General features: G+C 52.4%; 1 protein-coding gene across 2 annotated transcripts in view; it reads left to right on the top strand.

The window, feature by feature from the left end:
* Nucleotides 1-22,750, top strand: part of LOC118856953 (collagen alpha-2(VI) chain-like) — a 49,608-nt gene that overhangs the window by 13,906 nt on the left and 12,952 nt on the right. For both annotated transcript variants that reach the window (XM_036767524.1, XM_036767525.1), the window contains exons 3-25: nt 1,307-1,899; nt 2,373-2,393; nt 3,719-3,784; nt 5,259-5,312; nt 5,418-5,462; nt 6,984-7,010; nt 7,469-7,495; nt 7,594-7,638; nt 8,747-8,800; nt 9,414-9,476; nt 11,311-11,373; nt 11,847-11,936; nt 13,294-13,356; nt 14,198-14,260; nt 15,375-15,437; nt 16,066-16,128; nt 16,933-16,983; nt 19,334-19,369; nt 20,093-20,155; nt 20,794-20,856; nt 21,113-21,148; nt 21,470-21,515; nt 22,393-22,545. In XM_036767524.1, the coding sequence (XP_036623419.1) occupies nt 1,307-1,899; nt 2,373-2,393; nt 3,719-3,784; nt 5,259-5,312; nt 5,418-5,462; nt 6,984-7,010; nt 7,469-7,495; nt 7,594-7,638; nt 8,747-8,800; nt 9,414-9,476; nt 11,311-11,373; nt 11,847-11,936; nt 13,294-13,356; nt 14,198-14,260; nt 15,375-15,437; nt 16,066-16,128; nt 16,933-16,983; nt 19,334-19,369; nt 20,093-20,155; nt 20,794-20,856; nt 21,113-21,148; nt 21,470-21,515; nt 22,393-22,545 (1,848 nt within the window). The remainder of the gene's footprint in view (nt 1-1,306; nt 1,900-2,372; nt 2,394-3,718; nt 3,785-5,258; nt 5,313-5,417; nt 5,463-6,983; nt 7,011-7,468; nt 7,496-7,593; nt 7,639-8,746; nt 8,801-9,413; nt 9,477-11,310; nt 11,374-11,846; nt 11,937-13,293; nt 13,357-14,197; nt 14,261-15,374; nt 15,438-16,065; nt 16,129-16,932; nt 16,984-19,333; nt 19,370-20,092; nt 20,156-20,793; nt 20,857-21,112; nt 21,149-21,469; nt 21,516-22,392; nt 22,546-22,750) is intronic.

Genomic DNA, 22,750 nt, shown 5'->3' with positions numbered 1-22,750 from the left:
GGGGGTTCGGGGGAAAGAGAATGAGTTCTGTTTGGACCTGTTGAATTTGAGAGATCTACAAGACCACCAGTGTGAGATGTCCAGCAGGTGATGCCTGCCCCAAGTCTCTCCCCACTCCAGGCTATCTTCCACTCAGCCACCAAGGTGATGTTCCCAAAGCACAGGTCCAACCATGTCACACACACACACACACACACACACACACACACACTCTCAACTCCAGGGGCTCCCTATTGCTTCTAGGATCAAATACAAAATGCTTGGTATTCAAAGCCCTTCATCACCCCCACCCCCACCTTTCCAGTCTTCTGGCCCCTTCCTCCCCTGAACGTCCTCTTTGGTCCAGTGCACAAGCCTCCTGGCTTTCCCACAAACTAGACCCTCCATTGCTCAGCTCTGGGCATTCTCTCTGGCCACCCCCAGGCCTGTGATACTCTCCTTCCTCTGCTCTGACTCTGACCTCTCTGCTTCCTTTAAGTCACTCCTAAAATCTCATCTTTCACCTGAAGCCTTCCCAGGCTTCTGTTACTTGCTTCCTATTTATCCTGCATCTAACTTGTTCTGTATTTGTTTGCATGCTGTTTCTCCCATTAGATTGGAAGCTCCTCAGGGGCAGGGACTGTCTTTTGCCTGTTTTTGTATCCTCAGGGCTTAACATAGTGCCTGGAATACAGTAGGCACTTAATAAATGTTTATGATTGATGTGAGGTGTCAGCCAACTAGCATTTATTAATCACCTACTATGCACCAGTCCCTGTGCTAAGTGCTAGGGATACAGAGAAGAAGAGAGGTCAGGGTTGGATATGTAGATCTGAAAATCATTTGCAGAAAGATGATCGCTGATCCTGCACATATGTGTATATATGTGTGTCTCTGACGCCAGCGATGGGCTGCTAGGCAAATCCCTGAACTATGTCGAACCTCAATGACCCATGTCCAAAATGGGGAAAATAATACCCGTAGTGGCCACCACCCAGGCTTGGTGGGAGGTTCCTCCCTCCTTCTGGAGTTGGAAGGGGCCCCAGAGGCCCCCTAGCCCCTGTTTTACAAATGGGGAAGCTGAGGCCCCTAGCAAGTGGGTTAAGTGACCTGCCGAGGGAGGGCTGAGGTGAGGTTCAGGCCTGGGTCCTCGGAGGCCAAGCCAGGGCTCTATGCACTGTCCCCCACTGAGTCCACTCATCTTTCAACTGGCCAGGTAGGTAAAGGCCTGTACAATGGGACACAGAATGGCAGCTACTGTTCTTAATTCGCTCTAAGCTTTAGCGGGTGGTGCTGATGATGCCCATAACCTTCTGTTCCCACACAGAGAAAACAGACTGCCCCATCAATGTGTACTTTGTCCTGGACACCTCAGAGAGTGTGACCATGCAGTCTCCCATAGACAGCCTGTTGAGCCAAATGCAGCAGTTCCTTCTCCAGTTCACCAGCGAGCTGAAGAACCAGCACTACCGTGACCAGGTAGCCATCAGCTGGCACTATGGAGGCTTGCACTTCTCTGATGAGGTGGAAATATTCAGCCCCCTGGGCAGCGACGAAGCCACCTTCAAATCCAGGCTCCAGAAAATCAGGTCCTTCCGCCGAGGCACCTTCACAGACTGCGCCATCGCCAACATGACCCAGGAAATCATGAGAAATCCCAGCAAGGGCACGAACTTTGCCATAGTAATCACTGACGGGCATGTGACCGGGAGCCCATGCGGCGGCATCAAGATGCAGGCTGAAAGAGCCCGGGACATGGGCATCAAGCTCTTCTCGGTGGCCCTCAACCAGAACAAGAATGAACACGGGCTTCGAGAAATCGCCAACCTCCCCCATGAGCTCTACCGAAACAACTACCTCACCATCAGAGAGGACTCATCTATTGACCAGGACACCATTGACAGAATCATCAAGGTCATGGTAAGGGGATGGATCTGGGAGGGAGGGACAGCTCTGGAGATCTGGCTTCTAATTCCACCTCTGCTGCTCCTGAGCTGAGTGACCGTGCACACCCAGGGTCCTGGGAGGGGAGGAGGGCAAGAGCACTGGACCACTCTCAAAGTGGGGATGCTCCCTCCAGTGAAGGAGTCACTAGGTTTAGTGGGATCCAAGTGAGTCATGGTGCCACTGGAGGGTGCAAGTGAGCAATTAGTCAGCCTTGCTGGGACAATGTGTGCCTGCTTCCTCTCCTTTCTGGAAGGCTCAGGCCAGGGTCCCCCATCCAATGCACTGCTCAGACATGGGGGAGCCCTGGACCATGACTTCTCCAAAGAGCAAGTGACTTCATTAATGCCAACACAGTGAAGAATGGTTGTCCAAAGTAATAGCCTTAGAGTGACCATGTTTCCATCACAGATCTAACCAGTTTTGCTTTCTTATTTCCTTCCTGGCAGAAACACGAAGCATATTCAGAGGTGAGCTGGCACTGTTTTCTAGCCTGTAATCCAGTGGTAATGAGGAGGGAGGTGGGGGAGGGTAACTGGCAGAGCCCAAGCCTAGAGTGTGGGCTGAGATGGCCTTTCTGGATACACTCCCACCCAGAGTCCCCATGGCCGCTCAGTTCTTCATCATTGCTACTTCCTGTGTGTTTGCTGAATTCCCCTATGGACCCTGCCTCTGCCCCTGCCCCTGGGATCAAAGGCTAACTGTTTCCAGCAGTCGGGCCCAGGAAAGAAGGAAGTTAGGACAGGCCCAGCAGAAGGAGGTAGCCTTTCACAGGGGGTTCAGGGGGTTCAGTCCACAGGCAGTCCTTTGAGCCCCCTGCAAGCCTTAGAGACAAGGGCCCCCAAAGCTGCCTGCTGCTCACATACAGAGCTGTGGAAGAGCCCCATCTAAGGGCCACAAGACTTTGTAGGGCTGGCTGAATGGCTGCCCTGCTAAGACTTGTCTGATCTGGGCTAGTCGTTTTGTCTCTTTGGGACTCAGCTTTTTCATCTGTAAAATGAGAGAGTTGGCCTAGTCAACATCAGAGATCCCCTCCGGTCTGAACACGACGGCACTGCCCTGGCCTGGTGAAGTGGACTCTGAGCCTGGGACATTTACTGCCACTCCCAGGCTTGGCTCTCAAGGCCAGCACCTGACAAGGCATTTCTTCTGAAGGGTATTAGAGGGAGGGGATAGGCTGCTGCCAAGACACCAATGATCTCATGGCTCAAACAACTGGGGTCCTCATAGGATAAGGCACAAAGAGAAAATGACTAATTGGTGCCGTTAAAACAGGTCCACATAAATGCTAAGCAGCAAATAAGGCTTGCAATTAGAAGTAAGATTTAAAGAAATAGAACACCTAGGTATGTGACATTCTCTCTAATCCAATGGTTCCCAAGCTTTTCGGATATGAGGACCCCTTAACAGCAAAAAACTTCAAGGACCTCCACATTATATCAGCTGCATTCCAAATATATATATATATATATATATATACATATATATATATGCATATATATTTATTCTGTGGAAACTAAATAAAGGGTGGACTAGAAAGGCGAGAGGCCAGTTGAGCAAATCGACCATCTACCACCTTCCTACTTAATAGGCCCTTCAGTCTCAGTCAGGTCTCAGTCAGAGACTCACTCTCTCTGTTGTTTAACCTCACTCTCTCTGGGTACACTCATTGACCACATCACTTCACCACACTTCTAGAGAAGTTTTGGAAAGGATGTAGATCAGTGTTTGGCTTCCTCCTCCCACTGGAGTATCCCACCCATCCTGACACAATGCCTCCTCTGGTTCCTTTCAGTGCTACAAGGTGAGCTGCCTACAGATCCAAGGTCCTCCTGGTCCCAAGGGTTATCGAGGACAGAAGGTAAGCCATGACAACCCAGTCATCTCAAGCATTAGGGCAGTGTCCTCAGCTAGCACTCCTGATCTAGGACCTGCCTCCCTTCCATCCCTCCACCCATCCATCTATCCCTCCCTCCATCCATCCCTCCCTCCATCCATCCATCCATCCATCTATCACTCCATCCATCCATTCATCCATCATCATTTGTTAGTCTGTATGAAAGCCAAAGAGCTCCCTTTAGAGTCATACCGCTCCTGATCATTGAGAGGTAAGAGAAAGGAACGCTGGTTTGTGGGTTGACTAAAATTGTACATTCTCTGTTCTTAACTTTGAGAACCACCAAGCTTAACCTGCTTCTATACTCACCTATGCTTTATCTATGAGTCTGTGTTCCATGGTACCTAAAAATAAAAAGGACAATATAAACATGAGATGAATTACAAAGAAAACTGAAGGGGAAAAGAGGGAGAAGCTGAAGAGCTGTGTGGACATTTTTGTTGTTGTGGAAAGTCACTTATTTTCTAAACATTGCTAATTAGACAATAAAGTCTGTTTAATTGGCTATAAAGTATGTTTAACTCAACATGTTTACAGTTAATTAGCCATGGTTGGTTTGCTGCAGTCTAAACTTAAGGTCATAAATCATTTTTTGAATAAAATCAGATGAGTTTATGCAGCTTTGAAATGGAGGCTGTCTCTGCCTTGCTGAACTAAAAAAGACTATGGCCAAGTGTTTGTCTTCACTGCTGTACAAACATCTAGCGATCTCTAGCGAGCCACCACAGCCTTTCTCAGAAAGAGAGCCCCCTGAATGTCATTAGAACATCGCAGTGAGGGCTGCTGTGGGCTGACCCACAAAGCCAGGACCCATAGGCCCAGGGGAAAGCACTGGGTCAGAAGCTAACGAGCTAACAAGAGGCCAGAGAAAAGTACAAAGAGCCAGGTGAATGTGGAGTCAAGTAGGGTCAACCAGCATTTCTTAAGAACCAGTTTTGTGCCAGGGCCTGAGCTAAGAACCAGGGATATTAAGAAAGGCAAAGGAAGTCCTTGCCCTCAGGGAGCTTCCAGTCTAATGGGGAGACAAGATGCAAATGGCTACATACAAACAAAGAGTAGGACAAGAGAAACCAGAGGCTGTCTGCAGACAAGGGACACTGGCTTCAAGAGGAATTAGGAAAAGCTTTCTGGGGAAAATGGGATTTTCACTGGGACTTGAAGGGATCCAGGGAAGGCAGAAGGCAGAGATGGAGAAAGGAAGCACTCCCGGCACAGGAGACATCCAGGGAAAATGGCCCAAGTCCAGTACTTAGTAGCTGTGTGACCTTGGGCAAGTGATGTACCTTCTTTCAGCTGAAGGTTCATCATCTGGAAAATGTAGACACTCCCTCATAGGTTATTGAGAGGCTCAAGGGGCCAACATCTGGACTGGGCTTTAGCAAACCTTGGCAAGTTGTCATTCCTAGCAACTCACTGCTTCTCCTGTGCTGGTTTTCAGGGTGCCAAGGGGAACATGGGCGAGCCAGGCGAACCTGGGCAGAAAGGACGGCAGGTGAGTGTTGAACTTCCTCTTCCCACTCACTGAGGATGTGCAAGGCTGGTGTGGCACAGGGCCACGTGTGGCATCCCCACTTATAACTCCATCTCTTCTCTGCAGGGAGACCCAGGCATTGAGGGGCCCATTGGCTTTCCCGGACCCAAGGTAAGATGCTCTGGGCTGGCAGCATGTCTTTGACAAGGCATGAAAGTTTGGGGTGCAGTGTCATCAGCCAAATCCTGGCTCTGAATCCAAATGGAGAACTTGGGTTCAAATCCCACCTTTGATCCTCACCTTCTTAACATTTACATATTGTCTGTGTGACCTTGGACAAGTCCCCAGCTCTCTGCAGGCCTCAGTTTCCTCCTCTGTAAAAAGAGGCTGTTGGACTATGTGGCTTCTAAAGTCCTTCCAAGCTCCAGACCAAGGATAGCATCAGGCAGCTGCCCCAAAACTCAAGTAACTGAGAGCCTTGAGGGGCCTTTGGGATCCTTTGACTAGGAAGCAAAGGACCATTCGTTTTTCCTATCTCTGCTACTGATCTTGGGCGACTGACTTCTCCACTCTGGCTGGCCCTTGGTATTTTCTTCTTAAAATGAGTGGGCAGGCCTAGCTCTGATGGAGAACTCCCCTCCTAACAGTCTTGGATTCTGTCATCTGCCAGCCTCCAGTGGGCCCCCACTCTGGGCAATAGTCTCTATGTCTTTAAAATGGGGTAAAACTCTTGTTACTGTCAAATATGCTCCTGCAGAGCCTGGAGAAACTTGGCCAAAGCCAGTTTGACCCAAATCAGTCCACAGGCTTCTCAGACTTCCCTCTCCTCAGGCCCTGGCTTCCATTGCCAAGGAAGCAACACTCTGTGGGACCATCCTGAAAGCTGGGGTGGGAAGTGGGGATCAGAGAGAAAGAGGCCCCACCACAGGCCTCAGGTCCAGAACCTCCTCCATCTAAACCCAGTGAGAGCAGCAAGACAGCCAATGGCAACCCTTGATGACATGCCCCGGGGCCTGGCTTAAATCATACACCTCTCCCCTGACCCCAGCCTCTTTTTCAAGAGATCAGGTCTAAGTCTTGGCTGTCTCTGTTAGTCTGGGTGGATCCTTTCCCCATTATGACCCACATGATCCTCCTCTTGTCGAATGGGAACAAACATCTCACCAGGCCATGGCAGGGTGTGCAGCCCTTTGTAAGCCAACATTCAGACCTCACAGGAATGGATGTTGTCTTCTTCTTCCTCTTCTGTCTTCTTCCTCATCCTTCCTCTTATTCTTCCTCCTCTTTTTCTTCTCTTCCTTCTTCCTCCTCCTCCTCCTCTTCTTCTTCCCATCTTCCTCTTCCTCCTCCTCCTCTTCTTCTTCCCATCTTCTTCTTCCTCCTCCTCCTCCTCTTCTCTTTCTTCCTCTTCTTCCTCTTCCTCCTCCTCCTCTTCTTCTTCCCATCTTCTTCTTCCTCCTCCTCCTCCTCTTCTCTTTCTTCCTCTTCCTCCTCCTCCTCCTCCTCCTCCTCTTCTTCCCATCTTCTTCTTCCTCCTCCTCCTCTTCCTCTTCCTTTTCTTCTCTTTCTTCCCACCACACAAGCTGATTTTCTCCTCAGTATCTTCTCCATTTCCCCCCAAACTCTTGCTAGCTTTTATTAGTCAAGATGGCATTCATTATAATCTTATTTCTTTTTTTCTTCTGTCTTTAGGGTGTCCCTGGTTTGAAAGGCGAGAAGGTAAGATGCTTCTGGGTTTAATCACTGTCAGGGAAGCTCCCTTTTCCATGAGCACCTCCTGCTCATCCAGGGGAGCCGCCTTTCCTTAAAATAGGAACATTTTGGTGAAGTTCTTATATTCATAAATGATATTGGTTGGGAGGAGGAGGGTAAGGCATGAGATGGGGGTGGGGAGTTAGCAAAAGAGCCCTGAATATTTCGAGCCTCATCAGGTACAGTGGAAAGAACATGGCTCTGGAGGCAAAGGACCTGGGTCCAAACCCCATCTCTTACTTTTATCACCTGTGTGTCCTTGGGCAAGTCACTTCTCCTCCCTGGATGTTAGTTTCCTCATCTGTAAAGTGGGACTTTGGACAAGGTAGCCCCTTGGTCCCTCCCAGCTCTACGTCTGTGAGTCTGTGAAATGTGTGAGCCATGTGGGAAGGGCCAAGCCTAACCCCATGTCCCTTTCTGTGCAGGGTGAATATGGTGGAGACGGAAGAAGGGTAAGTCAGCAGTTGGCTCCCTCTGTTTCTCTGATGTTTCCTATCCTCATTGAAGGTCCACACGTGGCAAGCATGTAACTCCTTTTTCTTCATGCCAGGGAGCTGCTGGGCTGGCAGGCAAGAATGGGACAGATGGACAGAAGGTATCGGTGGCCACGTTGGGATCCCCATGACTACCCCGCTGCCTACAGGGCTTCGGCTGGAAGGACAGAGCAAGCATGGAGGGCTGGACCCTTCCCAAATTCCCTTTTGACAAATGGGCCCTTGGGGAAGAGCCATAGAACCAGGAGGTTCAAGGGGGCCCAGCACCTAGGCAGGACTGAGCCCACCTGCACCCAAGCAGACAGTTGTCCAGCTAACTCAGTGCCTGCAGAGAGGAACCTGGGCCCTTGGTCATTAGCCTAGCCTCCTTCCAGCATGCTGCTGAGGCCCTCGACCTGATGAGCAGCTTCCTCGAGACTGCAGCACCTTCATCTTCTGCTGTAATCTAAGTCTCTCCCACAGTAAACTCACCTTCTCTTTTGGTGGGTCTGCAATATTCCCACTGAAAATTACTTGTGCCCCCCTGTGGGTGCCTTCTACCCCTCTACAGACCCAAGGAAAGTGATGCTATGAGTGGCTTTTCCATTTCCCATGAAGAGTCCATAGCAGGGATTTAGAATAAGGATATTTGGGTTTACCACTAAGTAGCTTAGGCAAATCTCCCCCCCCTTCCTGGACCTCAGTTTCCCCATCCATAAAATGAGCTGGTTGGCCTTGATAACACTGAGGTCCATTCCAGCTGCAACCTGGGGGTGACCATCTACTTGGACAAGTCACTCTGGGCTTCCTCTGCAAAATGAGGGGCTGAGACAATATGACCTCTGCAGTCCCTTTGGCTCAGAAATGCCCCTGAGCCCCAAACAGGACAGTGGTTCCAAGGCCCACACCCACTCTAAGGGCATAGCTGAAGGCTGAGATATGCTTTAGAAGCTGTTTTGTTTGTCTGCGCAGTTGCCAGGAGGCAATAAGCTATTTGAGGACAGGCTGCCTGCCTGCTGACAGGTGGCACTTGGGAATCCCAGTGGTGCCACCACTGGCTCTGCTGTTTGAATGATCCTGGGCAAGTCCCATGCCCTCTCATGCCCCTGACAGCTCTAGAGACCACAGAGCTACAGGAATAACGCACACAGAGGTAGCCAAAAGCCCAGGCCAGAAAGGATCCCAGAGCCTTTTCTCACTCCATCTTCATTTCCTTTGTTCCTGGTCTAGGGGAAGCGGGGACGCATTGGACCCCCTGGCTGCAAAGGGGACCCTGGTGACAGAGTAAGCCTACATTCTGTTTGAGCCCAATGCCACAGTGTGCCCTCCACCCCAAAAGCTTGGGGCTCTTCCTGGGGGATGAAAGCACAGGGAAGGGCCCTTGGGGGCAGAGAGGCTGGGCTAGAATGAAACCTGAAGTCAGAAGGTCAAGAGGCTAGGAAGCTCCAGAGAGCAGCTCATCTGGCTCCTCTAGGCTCACAGTGCTGATAGGACTGGGACATGCCATCTCCCAAGTCTCACAGGGGCTGTGATCACCATCAGCCGAGGGCAGGTTTGTACCAGTGATATGTGGAGTGCTTGAAAGCTCTAAATACAGCAGGCTATAGAGAAAAGGAAAGCAAAGCCTGAGGGGATCACATGGTGTTTGCTTTGGGAGGAAAACAATGCCAGATGCCTTGCCCGCAGCCAGTAGCAGGGGCTCTCCTTCGCCAAGGCTCTCCAAGCACAGCCCAGAGTCCATGGAGTGATGGGCGCCTTTGTGACTCCTGCTGCTGCCCTATTTAACCCGTCCTGAGCCCTCCCACCCCCTCTGCACCCCCTGAAGGGGCTCGAGGCAGGGACCGACCCTACCCACCACAGGGACCAAGGGTTCTCATTCCTGGTCTGTCTTCAACAGGGCCTTGACGGTTACCCGGGGGAAGCCGGAAGCCCGGGAGAACAAGGGGACCAGGGCAGCAAGGTAGGTGGTGTCCCCCAAAAGGCCGAGCAGGCAGAATCGGGGTCAGGATCAGATCCCCACCCCCACCCTGGGCCTTTTCACTGCCTGTCCCTCTCATGACACTTTTGTGGACACAGCCAGTGACAAAGAATGGCAGAGAGTACGGCCCTCAGCCATCAGGTATACAGAATAAAGTACCGTGAAGTCTGCTCTCCACTCATGACCACTGCCCTCATTCAGACAGACCCTCCTGACCTGGAACATGCAGCAGCCTCCTAATGGGCCTCCCCTCCCCCAGCTTCCAAATTGATAAAGCCTAACTCTGACTTCGTTGCTCCCCTGCTCAAGAAGCTGCTATGGCTCCTTTCTGCCTCTAGGATCGAATTTAAAGTCCTTTAAAAGCCTTTGGTCTGACTCCCACCTACATTTCCAACCTCCTTCACACTTCTCCCCATGTGCATGCTACATGGAATGACTACTGGTCATCCCATGAACTCCATCCAACATCTCTTACCTCCAGGCATTTGCCTAGGCCACTGCCCTTGCCTGATGTGCCCTCCCTCCCTCCCTGCTTTCAGAATTTTTGTCTTCCTTCGAGGTTCCACATCAGCACCACTTCCTCCCTGACGAGTTCCCAATTGCCCCAATCATCCATGCTCTTTCCTACCTCCGTTTTCCATGTTCTGTCCTTACCCATGCTCCCACTGCATCCACTAGACCCACCCCCACCCCAGAAGTCATAACAGCTCCTCAACGACAGATACACTTTGGTCTTGGCGACTGTCTCCCCAGAGCCTCATGGTACCAAGCACGCAGTCCACGTCTGACAAACGTGTGCCAGCTTGGACTGAATTGAATTAAACATGGCACTGGCCTTGGAGTCAGAGGAACAGGGCTCCTGCTCCCTTTGTCAGCCATGTGACTTTCGCAAAGCCACTTAACCTCATCCCTGACTCAGTTTCCCCATCTGCCTAATGGAAATGAAAATGATCCTTTCTCAGGGTCCTGGTGAGGAAAGCACTTTGTCTCCAGCTGAGAGCTGAGCACAGTCGTTCCCAAGCCGGGCTGGGTGGAGTTTTCCCTGAATTTTTTTGGAGGGACAGGATCCACCCCACCCCCCTCCCCAACATCCCAGGCTGCCCTGCCCTGCCCTTTCCTTCTCCATGGAGGGACACTCCCCTCTTGGGCAGGGGCCAGATGAGGAAGGATGCCTGCGCCTGGTGGCCTGTTCACAAGCGCCCCTGACACCTTGAGAACCTACCCAATCAGTTCCCTCCAGGAGCCGGATCTCCCTGGGAAGGGACCTGGGATCAGAGGACCCTGGTTCAAATCCTGCCTCTTCTACACACTTCCTGGGTGACTTTGGGCCAGGCATTTCCTCCCTCCGAGTCTCAGTTTCCTCTCCCATATTATGAGAGGCTGGACTAGAGGACCCTTAAGGTTGCATCCCAGATAAGTGTTGACTTACCGCCCCCCCCCCCCCCCCCCCCCCCCCCCGTGAGCTCTACCATCTCTGACGATCGCAGGGTCAATCCGCAAGCGCTGACTCATTGAGCCTTTATCGGGTGCAGTGTGGAAGGTAGGAAGGAAAACAAAAGACCCCCAGGGCTGGGGGCTCCCCCCTTCCCAGGCCCCACTTCCAGCCTTTCCCTCCAGTCCCGGCTGCCCCGCCCCAGCCTTGCCTTGGGGGCCTCGTGCTGTCGCCCCTCGATGCCTTCCTTCCTAATGGGTCCTGAGGGCAGGCTCCCGGCTCTGGCAGTGAGGGGGCCCCTGGGCTCAGAGGTCTCCCGGCAAGTGTCTCATTATAAACTCAGGCTCCAGAGGGAGATGGTTCTGAATTATCTCATCTTTTCAGGGAGATTCTGGCCGCCCAGGACGCCGAGGACCGCCAGGACTGGATGGAGAGAAAGGAAATCCGGTAAGTGCTTTGGGGGGCTGTTGGGTTGGCAGGGGGCTGGCCAAGGCCCCCGTAAGGAGATCAGTATACGATGGGTGTCTAGAGTTAATGGGGAAACCCCAGGGGCGTGTTCTCTCACACTCCTGTAAAGGAAGGTTCTGGGTTCTAGTCCTGCCCCCAGTCAGCTTGCTGTGCAAGCCCCCTGCCCTCTCTGAGCCTCCGACAATTCTGTAAACCTCTGGAGTTGGAGCTGGGTCCGTCCGGCTGGCAAAGCTGCGCCATGTCTGTGACAGACTAATGTTCACTGAGCATTGTTCCTGATGCTTGTAAAGGCCGGGGCCTCCGCTGCGGTGTCCCCCATGCACAGACTCCGGCAGCCCAGCACAGAGAGGGTTGGGGGCAGGGCTCCTCCATAGTCCTGCGTGCTTGGCCCACCCCCAGTCCAGCTGGTCCACCTGCCCCGCCCACTCAGAGGATCTCTCCCCTCCGCAAAGGGTTACCAAGGTAACAACGGAGCCCCTGGAAGCCCAGGTGTAAAGGGAGCCAAAGGAGGACCAGGACCCAGAGGACCCAGAGGAGAACAGGTAGATCCCTGAACAGCTTCAGGAACTCTGTCATGGGGTCTTCACCCTGGACCCAAGCAGAATGGAGGCACTCTGCCACCTCTGCCATGCCAGTCTTATTTCTCATGATTCCCCCCTTGCCTTTGGGCTCACAGCCAACTGTTTCCCCAACCTGGCAAAGGTCTGCTCCCTCCAGCCATCAGGGAGGCCCAGGCTACCTGCCCCGTGCCCAGAATGCTGCCCACCCACCCTGTGCCCACAATGTTGCCCACTTACCCCGTGCCTGACATGATGTCCACCTGCCCCATGCCCAGAATGCTTCCCTCTTGCCCCACACCCAGAATGCTGCCTACCTTCCCCACACCCATAATGTTGCTCACCTGCCCCATGCCCAAAATGCTGCCCACCTTCCCCACACCCAGAATGCTACCCCAGGTGGCCTGCCTCATGCCCAGAATGCTGCCCTCCTGCCTCCTCATCCACACTCAGAATAGTTGCTTTCCAGGTTCAGTTCAGGACATACCTTCCTCCATGGTGCCCACCCAAGCTGCCCACCCCATTCCCCTTCTGCTTTCCTGCTGGTCAGAATTCTCTACTTTCCAAGCCCAGATTCAGAATCCTTCTCCTACAGGGACTCTTCCCTGATTCCCCTTCTCCCCCAACCCATCAGTGTTTGCTCCCTCCTTAAATGTCTCTGGGACTTTGAGTCCCCAATCCCAACCTTAGGAGGATGGAAGCTCCAGGAGGCCAGAATCTACTTTGTTTTGTGAGTCTGTGTCCTCCTCACTGAGCACAGATCTCAGCACACAACAGAAGCTTCCTAAGTGCTGGGCTGAACCCACTGAGCTTGGACAGAGCCCAGGAAGCCCTAGCACCACATTGTATTGCTGACATTCTCAAATCCTGAGAGCCTTTGGGAACCTGAGTGTGCCTCCTAGTGACCATATCTGCCCCCACTGAGCTGATGGCAGTGATGGTGTGTAGCTTCTGGGTGCCCAAGGAAAGCTCCTGGAGCTTCCTAGAGGAGCATTGCCCCCTGCCCAAGCCCCTCTCTAAGGACTCCCCGGGCCACTTGGCCTGTGGGCAATGTCTGTCCTCTTGTGACTCTGCTTACCAATTGGAGCCATAACTAGGGGGAGGGCTTTGTCCCAGATGGAAGATTTTTAAGGGTCTGAACTGTCCTGTCCCAGGAGCACTTTCTCAGCTACCTCCCCTCCTCCACCCCAGCAACCACACCCTTTGTGAGTTCCACCCAGATCCCACCACCTGCCCTACCCAGCCACTTAGCCCAGGTGTGGGCTCTGGCCTGAAGGTTGGCTACTGCTTATAGAGTCACTCAGAGGAGACCATCCTCCTCAACTGCATTTCTCTCTGCCAGGGTCGTCGAGGAGATCCAGGGTCCAAAGGCGGCCCAGGAAATGATGGGCCAAAGGGAGAAAAGGTAAGCGAGTCTTGGTCGAATGAGGGAGGATCATTCCTGGGACTCTGGGCCAGGTTCAAGAGAGCAGAGGGCTCTGACTTTGCGTCTGGGCTGGGGGCTGGACCAGGAAACAGATCCTCACATGCCACCTGATCTCGTCCCTGTCCCCCATCACCATCATCCCCCAGCCTCCTCTCCCCCCTCCAAAAACCTTAGTGCTCAGAGCAGCAGCATCACTAACAAGTCATGACATGCTGGGCAAGGCCCTTCCCTCCCTCGGTTTCCTCATCTGTAAATGAGGGCCTGGGCTAGTCAGCTTTTAGGGTCACTTCCAGCTCTCCTTCTGTGATTCTGTGAGCAAGACTCACTGGGAAGGAGGGAGGGAGGGAGGGAGCAAGGAAGGGAGGGAAGAGTGAAGGTCTGGCTGCATAGCAGGGGCCAGTAAAGACCTCTGGAAGAGGCAGAGTGGTGAGCAGACAGGGCTGGGCTTGGAGTCAGAGCACCTGGGTCCACTCAGGCTATTGTCTCTCCAGCTCTGGGCCTCAGTTAGCTTATCTATCAAATGGGGCTTTGGACTAGAAGAGCCCCAGGGGACACATCTTTCCGCCCTTCCCCCTCTGGATGAAGCTCTAGGGAAACAACAAACCTGCTTCTGTGACCCCAAGTCCCCCAGCCCTTGGGGGGTGGGTGAACCCCAACACCGTAAAGGAAAGCTATGTCCCTGAGCCTTTTGATTCTCACAGAGAGATGTGATGAATGTCCGACATCCAGAAACACAGGCCCCTCCCTCAAAAGACCAGCAACTTGGCATTTCACTGGAATTTAAAGTAGGGGGCTTGTCCTGGTGTTTCTTTTCCTACAGGGAGACCCTGGCCCCGAAGGACCCAGAGGCCTGGCAGGAGAAATTGGAAACAAAGGAGCCAAGGTAAGTGGGCCCAGCCCCTCGGGTGGCAGAGCAGCATGCCCTTCCCCACCCCACCACTTTCCATCTAAGCTGAGTCCCAGCAGGACAGAGGAAACCCCAGGCACAGAGATGCCCACAGGGCACCTGGAGCTTGCAGCTGTCCTCGATGGGCAGGAAGGAGGGCTGCTGGAGCAGAGGAGGCAGACACCCTGAATTCCCACTCCAGTGGGTGCCTGGATGGGCTCCCGTGTGCCATACATGTCCCTCTAGAGTTTCACGCAGCCCAAGGGGATGACCATGGGCAGCCCTGCCCCTCAGCCTGGGATTAGGAAATGCCAGGGGTGTCAGACAGGCCTGAGAAAACCCTGGGCTCAGTCCTTGGACTTTCTGACATCTTCCTTACTCTCGTTCAGCACATTTGCCCAGACTAGAGCTAGCCTAACATACCCAGGCTTAACAGTTAGCTCATCCCTTCTCTTACACTCTAGTATCCAGGTTATGTCTGAGGGATGCCTGCAAAATAGAAGGGGCAGACTTTGCCATGGGTCTCCAGGAAGACTGCCAGGGTACCAAAGTGCCAGTGCCTCTGGGATATCTAGCATATAGGAAAAAGGAAGGCAACAGCCAGCCTCAGGTCTGCTACCCTGGAAAAAGAGTGGCTGTCATCTCTGAGTTTTGATATATTCATATGTTTGGCATAGAGAAGGCAAAAGGCCAGCAAGAAAGGCTGTGTTGCATTATGGGTAGAGATGCAGCTTCAGAGTCAGGAAGCCCCAGGTTCAAGTCTTGCCCCTGATATACAAGGACTATGTGGCCCTGGGCAAGTCACTAAATATCTGTTAGTGCCCTGGGCAGATCTCAGGGGTGCAGAGAACATGCCCACTTGCTCTAGGAGAGAGAATTGCTTCATTGGATGTTTCCTATACCAATGAAATCATAGGTCTGATAAACAAAGTTACCAGCCCCTCTGTTAGAATCCTTTGTTTTCCATCTAAACACCTGGGCTGCCTAGAGAAGCGTCTTCTCCATCTTGTCTGAGACAGGACTCTAGGAGGGCCTTGTCCCAGCACCAGGTGTGGGAGGGGGCTTCACTGGAAGCTGAATGAGCACAAGGACCACTGCCCTTTCCCCGCAGGGTGACCGTGGCTTGCCTGGGCCCAGAGGACCTCAGGGCAACCTTGGAGAGCCAGGAAAGCAGGTGAGTTTCCTGGGAGTCATGACAGCCAGCCTTTAGGGAGGCTGTGGCTCAAGAACACTCTCTCCTACATCCCCACGGGGCCCCTGATGTCTGGGGTGGAGAGAGCCACCCAGAGCTGTCCACATGGGGCCCTGACATCTGGGGAGGAGGGGGCCACCCAGAGCCATCCAGCCCTTAGCCTCCGCCAGCTGCCTCACCTCACAGGAGGGCACCCCAACCATGGCCATTTAGCTTGGCCCCCAACAGCAGGGGTGATGCCAGCAGGCTGATCCGCATCAAGTCAGGATGAGGTTTCAGCTTCCCCACCATGGGCAGAGTCAGCTCTTTCCTTACCAATGCACCAAATGTTTCTCCCCAGCCCTCCCTAATTCTTAGGGCTGGGGCCTCCAACTCACCCTGCTCCTCCCTGGCTGCTGGCCGTCCTGTTCCTGCCCCCCCTCCCCTGGTTCCCACACCCCAGGAGCCACCGGACCACGAATGGGGGAGTAATCCCCAGCAGAGCAGGGAGGTGCTTGGCTGGTCTGTGGTCTAGCTCAGGATGGGAAACACTGCTCTTTGCTAGAAATACAGCCAGCCAGCCAATGATGAGAGTGCTCCTCACCTTCTGCTTTTCTATCCTTTCCCTCAGGGATCACGTGGGGACCCAGGAGATGTTGGTCCCAGAGGAGACTCAGGACCTCTAGGACCCAAGGTAGGTGGGGATGGCTGCCTGCTAGTGGCAGGTGCAGGTCTGGCTCAGACTATGGCACTCTTTCAGCAGGGAGAGTTTGGTGTCACTCTGGGGGTGTCGGGGCTTCTGAGAGAGGGAGGAAAGGAGAGGGAGAGGGAGAGGAGAAGAGTGAGCAAAGAAGGCTGAAATCCCTCACCTGTGAGCCAGGGAAGCTACAGGGCCATGGAGGTCCCACCTCCCCACCAGAAACAACAGGAGGAAATCCCTCTAGTGTACCCACACGCAGTATTTACTCCGTGGACGGTGCCCAGATAACAAGGGTGCACCCTAGCTCTGTTGCTATTGCAGGTCTCCTCCCCTCTCTGGTGGGCTCACTCTAAAAGGAGGCTGTTGGGCTAACTGACCTCAAAGACCCCTCCCAGGTCCACATGGCAAGGCCATGTTTATTCTCTTCTGGCCTCCTGGCCAAGCATGCCCTGAAGAAACCCAGATGTCCCCCATTGTATAAATCTCAGCCATCATTAATTATCCTCAAAGTCTTCACAAAGACCCTGCACCCTCACAGGAAAGGTCCCAAGCATTTCATTTATGTTCCACCATTGGAGCCACCTTTGCAGCTGCCTTTGGGCACACTGGCCCCAGTGATGGTGGCACCAATATCCCTGCTTGCATGTCCTGGGTGGTCTACACCATTCCCATGGTTCAGAGGGTGCCCAGCAAATGGTGACTGGCAATTAGGTGGACCAATGCGATTTACCTGACCTCCACGCTTCCACTCCAGATGTCATAAGGGTTACAAGCAGTGAACTTTCTATCTTCATCTAGGGAGACCGAGGTCGACCTGGCTTCAGTTACCCTGGACCTCGAGGAGAACCGGTAAGTACCAGACTGGGCAAAAGACAAAAACATTGGCAGGGGAGGGCTTTTCATTTGGTTTGGCAAATTAGTATCAGCCAAAGGCTCATTCGAGGAGCAGGGCAATGTTAAGCATGGGACTCTGGTCCCTCCAGAAAATAGCCCCATGGCCCCTCGGGCCCAAAGGGGACAGTGTGCTAAGCCCTTGCTGAGGTGAAGCATCGTGTGAGGGCCAGAGATGAAGAAAGCCAGGGATGGAGGCTCCGTGTCCTCTGTCATCCTTCAGAGCTTGTCAGGGCCCTGAGGCCCCTTTTCCAGATGGCAAAGCATTGAAGTAACACTGAAAACCCTACCTGAGTGAGAGATAAAATAGCCTAAGATTAGCCCCACGGGTGCAGTGATCATGTCCATTCAGGGCCATTCGCTCAGTCATTCCCTAAGACGGGGTGGCTCAGCCAGTTCAGTCACCCAACAAATGGATCTAACGTTGCATTGAGCTAGTGGCTTGGACAGGCCATTTTAACATGGACTAGACACACTGACCATGAGTCTGGCTGTTAGGAGAGCAGCTGGGTCTGGTGACCAAGGGGAGGAAGAGCCCTCTTTGGTACAGAGTAAGGTGGCATTGAGAATCCCAAGATCCCAAGATTGAAGGTATAAGGGGCGTGGGAAATCAGCAGTTATAGGGCAGAGTGGGGGATGGGGGGAGATCTGTGGGGTCACAGGACCTGGTTTGAGACCCAACTGGAGGGCTAACACCAACTGCATGCTTCATCTCTCTAGGCTTCCATTTTCTTTTTTTTAATTAATTAATTAATTTTTTTAGGTTGCGGCACTCAGTTCCAAAGATTTTTGAGTTCCAAATTTTCTCCCCCTCTCTCTCCTCTCCCCTCCCCCCAAGACGGCATGTAATCTGATATAGGTTCTACATATACCTTCCCATCAAACTTATTTCCCAATAATCAAGTTGTAAAGAAGAATTATAGCCAATGAAATGAGCCATGAGGAAGATGAAACAAAAACTAAAATAAAATAAAGTAGAGAGAGAGCAAATAGTTTTCTTCCATCTGCATTCAGACTCTGCAATTCTTTCTCTGGATGTGCATAGCCTTTTCCATCATGAGTCTTTTGGAGCTGTCTTAGAACATTGTTGAGAAGAGCCAAGTCCATCAAAGTTAGTCATCACAGATACGGTGTGTCTGTGGTTGTGTGCAATGTTCTCCCGGTTCTGCTCCCCTCACTCAGCATCAGTTCGTATAAGTCATTCCAGGTTATTATGAAATCCATCTGCTCCTCATTTCTTATAGCACAGTAGTATTCCATTACATTCATATACCACAATTTGTTTAGCAGTTCCCCAATTGGTGGGCATCCCCTTGCTTTCCAATTCTTTGCCACTTCAAAAAGAGCTGCTATAAATATTTGTATACATAAGGGTCTTTTTCCCCCTTGTATAATCTCTCTGGGATACAGCCTTAGAAATGGTATTGATGGGTCAGAGAGTATGCGCATCTCCATAGCCCTTTGGGCATAGTTCCAAATTGCTCTCCAGAATGGTTGGATCAGTTCACAACTCCACCAACAATGCAATAGGGCTCCAATTTTCCCACATCTTCTCCAGCATTTATAATTTTCCAGTTTTGCCATGTTAGCCAATCTGACAGGTGCGATGTGGTAGGTCAGAGTTGTTTTGATTTGCATTTCTCTAATCAATAGTGATTTAGAGCATTGTTTCGTATGACTATAGATATCTTTAATCCCTTCCTCTGAAAACTGACTGTTCATATCCTTTGACCATATATCAATTGGGGAATGACTTGTACTCTTATAAATTTGACTCGGTTCCCTGTATATTTTAGAGATGAGTAGGCCTCCATTTTCTCATCAGGAAAATGAGGCTAATATCAAGGGAGGGAAGAAAGGAGGAAGGCAGGGAGAAAGGAAGGAAGGAAGGAAGGAAGGCAGGAAGAAAGGAGGAAGGCAGGGAGGAAGGAAGGAAGGAAGGAAGGCAGGAAGAAAGAAAGAAAGGAAGGAAGGAAGAAAGGAAGGAAGGAAGGAAGAAGGTAAGGAGGGAGGGAGAGGGAGAGAGAAAGGGAGGAAAGGAGAGGAGGAAGGGAGAGAGGAATGAAGGAAGATGGAAAGGAGGAAGCAGAGAAAAAAGGAGGGAAGAGAGGGAGGTCGAGGAAGGTAGCCAGGCAGGCTGGGAGAGAAGCACATAGACAGCACATATGTTTCCCTGCTGCTTAAAGATTCATGGGGAGAGAAACTTTCTCTGCATGAAGTCTCACCAGAGCCCTGTCTCTTTCCCCATGTGAGAAGGTGAGGTCTTCTCTTTCTGGGTCTCATTCATCTGGGTATGTTTATTCCACAGGGAGAAAAAGGCGAGCCTGGACCCCCAGGCCCAGAGGTATGGTACCTTCCTTCTATGCCTTGCATTGTGTGAGTCAGAAGAAGGGGCAGGGTGGGTCAGGTATCCTCTGCATGCTAGCATCCTGACCACCTTTCCCTGAGGGGTCTTGGTGCAGGGATGCCAGAGGTTTGATCACCTGTGTGGCCCAGGCCAAGTCACTTCTCTGGCCTCAGTTTCCTTACCTGTACCCTGGGGATAATAATGCTAGCACGCTAGGTGGCTGTGAGGAACGTGCTTGGTGACCCTGGGAAGTATTCACAAGATCTGAGTGATGGTGGTGACGATGAGGAATAATTTGTCTTTACACAACTAATTACAAACATGTTTCATCGGCTAGTTGTCTCCAGGCTAGGGATGCTCATTTCTCTGTCCTCAGCTCAATGATTTGCTCCTCGCTCATGCTTTCCCCCGCCAGCCAATTTCAAATCTGTGGCCTTCAGACTAATCCCAGGAGAGGTTGCCCTGCCCTCTCCCTCCTGTCCCTGACTGCCATGAGCCAGACTCTGCTGAGCTCAGCTGAGCCTTCCAAAGCCAGGCAGCAGGATTCCCAGTGGACCCTCAGACAATTCAGCAGCCCCTCCTTGGCCTGAGTAAATGGCATTCACGGGAATGTTTCTAATGGATGTATACACACATTTACCATTGAATTCTAACCCGGGGTCAGCCTCTTCCCGAATGATCGTCATCCTGTATAAACATGTTTTCTCATGTAACGCACAGGGTGGAAGAGGGGACTTTGGCATCAAAGGAGCCCCAGGAAGAAAAGGAGAGAAAGGAGAGCCGGTGAGTTCACTCCTTGTGGGGCCAGTCCAAAGCCCCCAGGCCTTATGGAAAGCTAGACCAAGGGGCTAGCGAGGAGGAGCCTTGGCCCTGGGTTCACATCCCAGCTCTGAGCCTTGCTAGCTGTGGGACGCTGGGCTAGTCACTGTAGTTTCGTTGTAAACAGGCAGCTGTAAGGAGGTGATCTGTAAACTTTGGTGTGCCCTGAGGATGGGCACTGGGAACATTGGTGAGCAGAGCCAAGGAGGAAAGCTAGAAGGAGAAACAGCAGATGGGGCTAGTCCAGGGAAGGCCTTGAATGACAAGTTAGTTTGGGCCACAGGGGCTCCTTGGTTGGCCCTCAGGATCTGGCCCAGGGTTATTTTTCCTGCCTTGTACTCCACCCACTGAGCCCCCTCACATTGCACCTATGACCTCCCCCTTTGGGGGAGGAGCAGCATGGCACAAGGTCACCGTGTTCATGCATCGTAGGCTACATCCACCCCTGGCCCCTTAGAGCTGGTCAAGAAGCAGTGAGCAGCTTAGAGGGGTCTTCTTCCCTGCTGCCACTAGCTGGGAAGGATGTGCACTCACTCAGCTCTCCTCCCAAACTAGATTTCAGGGGAACTTGGTGCCTTCTCACTCAGACTTTTTCTTTACAGGCAGATCCTGGCCCCCCTGGAGAGCCTGGCCCCAGAGGACCCAAAGGATCTCCGGGCCCAGAGGTACTGCTCCTTTGCTGAGACCTGCATCTGCTGCTCTTGTGCCCTGGCCAGCCAGGCCAGGCTTGTGAACAGGAAACTAGCAAGGGCTCCCTGCCTGCCCTGAGTCCCTGCACCATATCCATGCCTCTCACAGCCCGCTGCCCTTGTCCTTCCCGTAGAGAGGGAGCTGCCAGTTACTGGCAGAGCTGCCCATCACAGATGGAGCCCACCAGAGCTGCCAGGAAGGACCCTAATCATAGACTTCTTCTTCCCCTAGGGTGAACCTGGTCCCCCTGGAGACCCTGGCCTGACGGTATGTAGACCTGACTGTAGAGGTAGAAAATTGTTCACAGCATCCTGAGTAGGAAGGGATCTATGTCCCTCAATTGGGAGCCTTCTGGAAACAAACCAAACCAAACCTCATGAGGGGACAGTCCTTCCTTCTCCCAGGAGCAAAAACAGGAACATAGGTTGGGGAGGGAGGGAGAGGAGAGCCAAGGGGGAAATTCTGGCTCTGACCCGTTGTCATGGGGAAATCCTACTGAATTCCCTGCCTATACCTTGATTGGAGGGGAGCAGTGGGTGGAGGGAGGAGCCTCCAGCTCTAGCTGACCTCTCCCTTGCTTTCTGGCAGGAATGTGACGTCATGACCTATGTGAGGGAGACATGCGGCTGCTGTGGTGAGTTGGTATCTCTTCTCCTGGCTGGCCCTCCCAGGGCAGTGGGCACCACCTGGTGATGGGCACAGAGGGTCAGGACAGCTTCAATACCAAGAGAGGCTGAGGTTTGATTCAGCAACCAGCATTTATTAGGAGCCAGCTCTGGTTTGTACAAGAAAGTCAGTGAGGCTCAGTGGATAGAGGGCTGGCCACAGAATCAGGAAGAAGGGGACAAGTCCTGCCCCTGGCTGTGGGACCCTTAGCAGGGTGTAGCTCCTGGTGCTCACTAAGGCTTTCGTGGCCAACCTGCATCAGGGGAGGGAGCGTGCACACCACGGAGTTCCTCACACATAGGAAATCACCAGTAGCAAGAAATTGTCACAGGTTAAGGTCCTTCTGCTGGGTGCCAGGATTGAGATAAACTCAAGAGTTTACAATTAAATGTGCAGGACAGTACACAGGATATAAGGGAGAATAAGCATAGAGAAGCAGTCCGGGCAGAGGACAGGGGGAAACTTGAGGGGGAGCAGAGACAGCCCTTACTTGCTCCATGTCTGGGGCTGAGCTGGATTGAGCCAAGCTCATGCCACAATGACGGCTCACCATCTTGGCCTCTCCCTTCCACTTGACTGATGTTACATCAACATGTGCTATTTGCACATTCAGGGTCAGTGGCTCAGCCTATGGGACTCAGCACAATGCTGGATTCATTGGGGAAAGAAAAATTGTTTTCCTCCCCTACAGCACAAGGCATCAGTGCCAGTGCAGGAGCTGAGGAAGTATGGTGAGGTCTTAATGCCTTCAACTTGTCAGGCTCCCTAATCACTGACACTGTCCCCCTTCCCCCCAGTGATAACTCCCCCTTTTCACACTTCCCTGCCTTGGTTTCCCTCCCTAGACTGTGTGAAGCACTGTGGAGCTCTGGACATCGTGTTTGTCATTGACAGCTCTGAGAGCATTGGCTACACCAATTTCTCACTGGAGAAGAATTTTGTCATCAATGTGGTCAACAGGCTTGGTTCCATCACCAAGGATCCCAATTCAGACACAGGTCAGCCTTCACATGGGCCACACCTTTATCCCATGTGGTATAGACATTCTCATTTGTATGGCCTGGATCTTTCAGAAAAGAGAACTAGAAGGTTCCCCATTCAGGAACTTGTCTCCAATAAATAGCAGAGTTGGGTCCCTTCCAGATAGAGGAAGAGCCAGGACCTCATGGAGGCACCTACTGACCTCAGGATGGGGAAGCGCAT

This window comes from Trichosurus vulpecula, chromosome 7, assembly GCF_011100635.1.
Source record: "Trichosurus vulpecula isolate mTriVul1 chromosome 7, mTriVul1.pri, whole genome shotgun sequence".
Classification (NCBI taxonomy): Eukaryota; Metazoa; Chordata; class Mammalia; order Diprotodontia; family Phalangeridae; genus Trichosurus; species Trichosurus vulpecula.
This window is presented reverse-complemented; position numbering and strand designations above follow the sequence as displayed.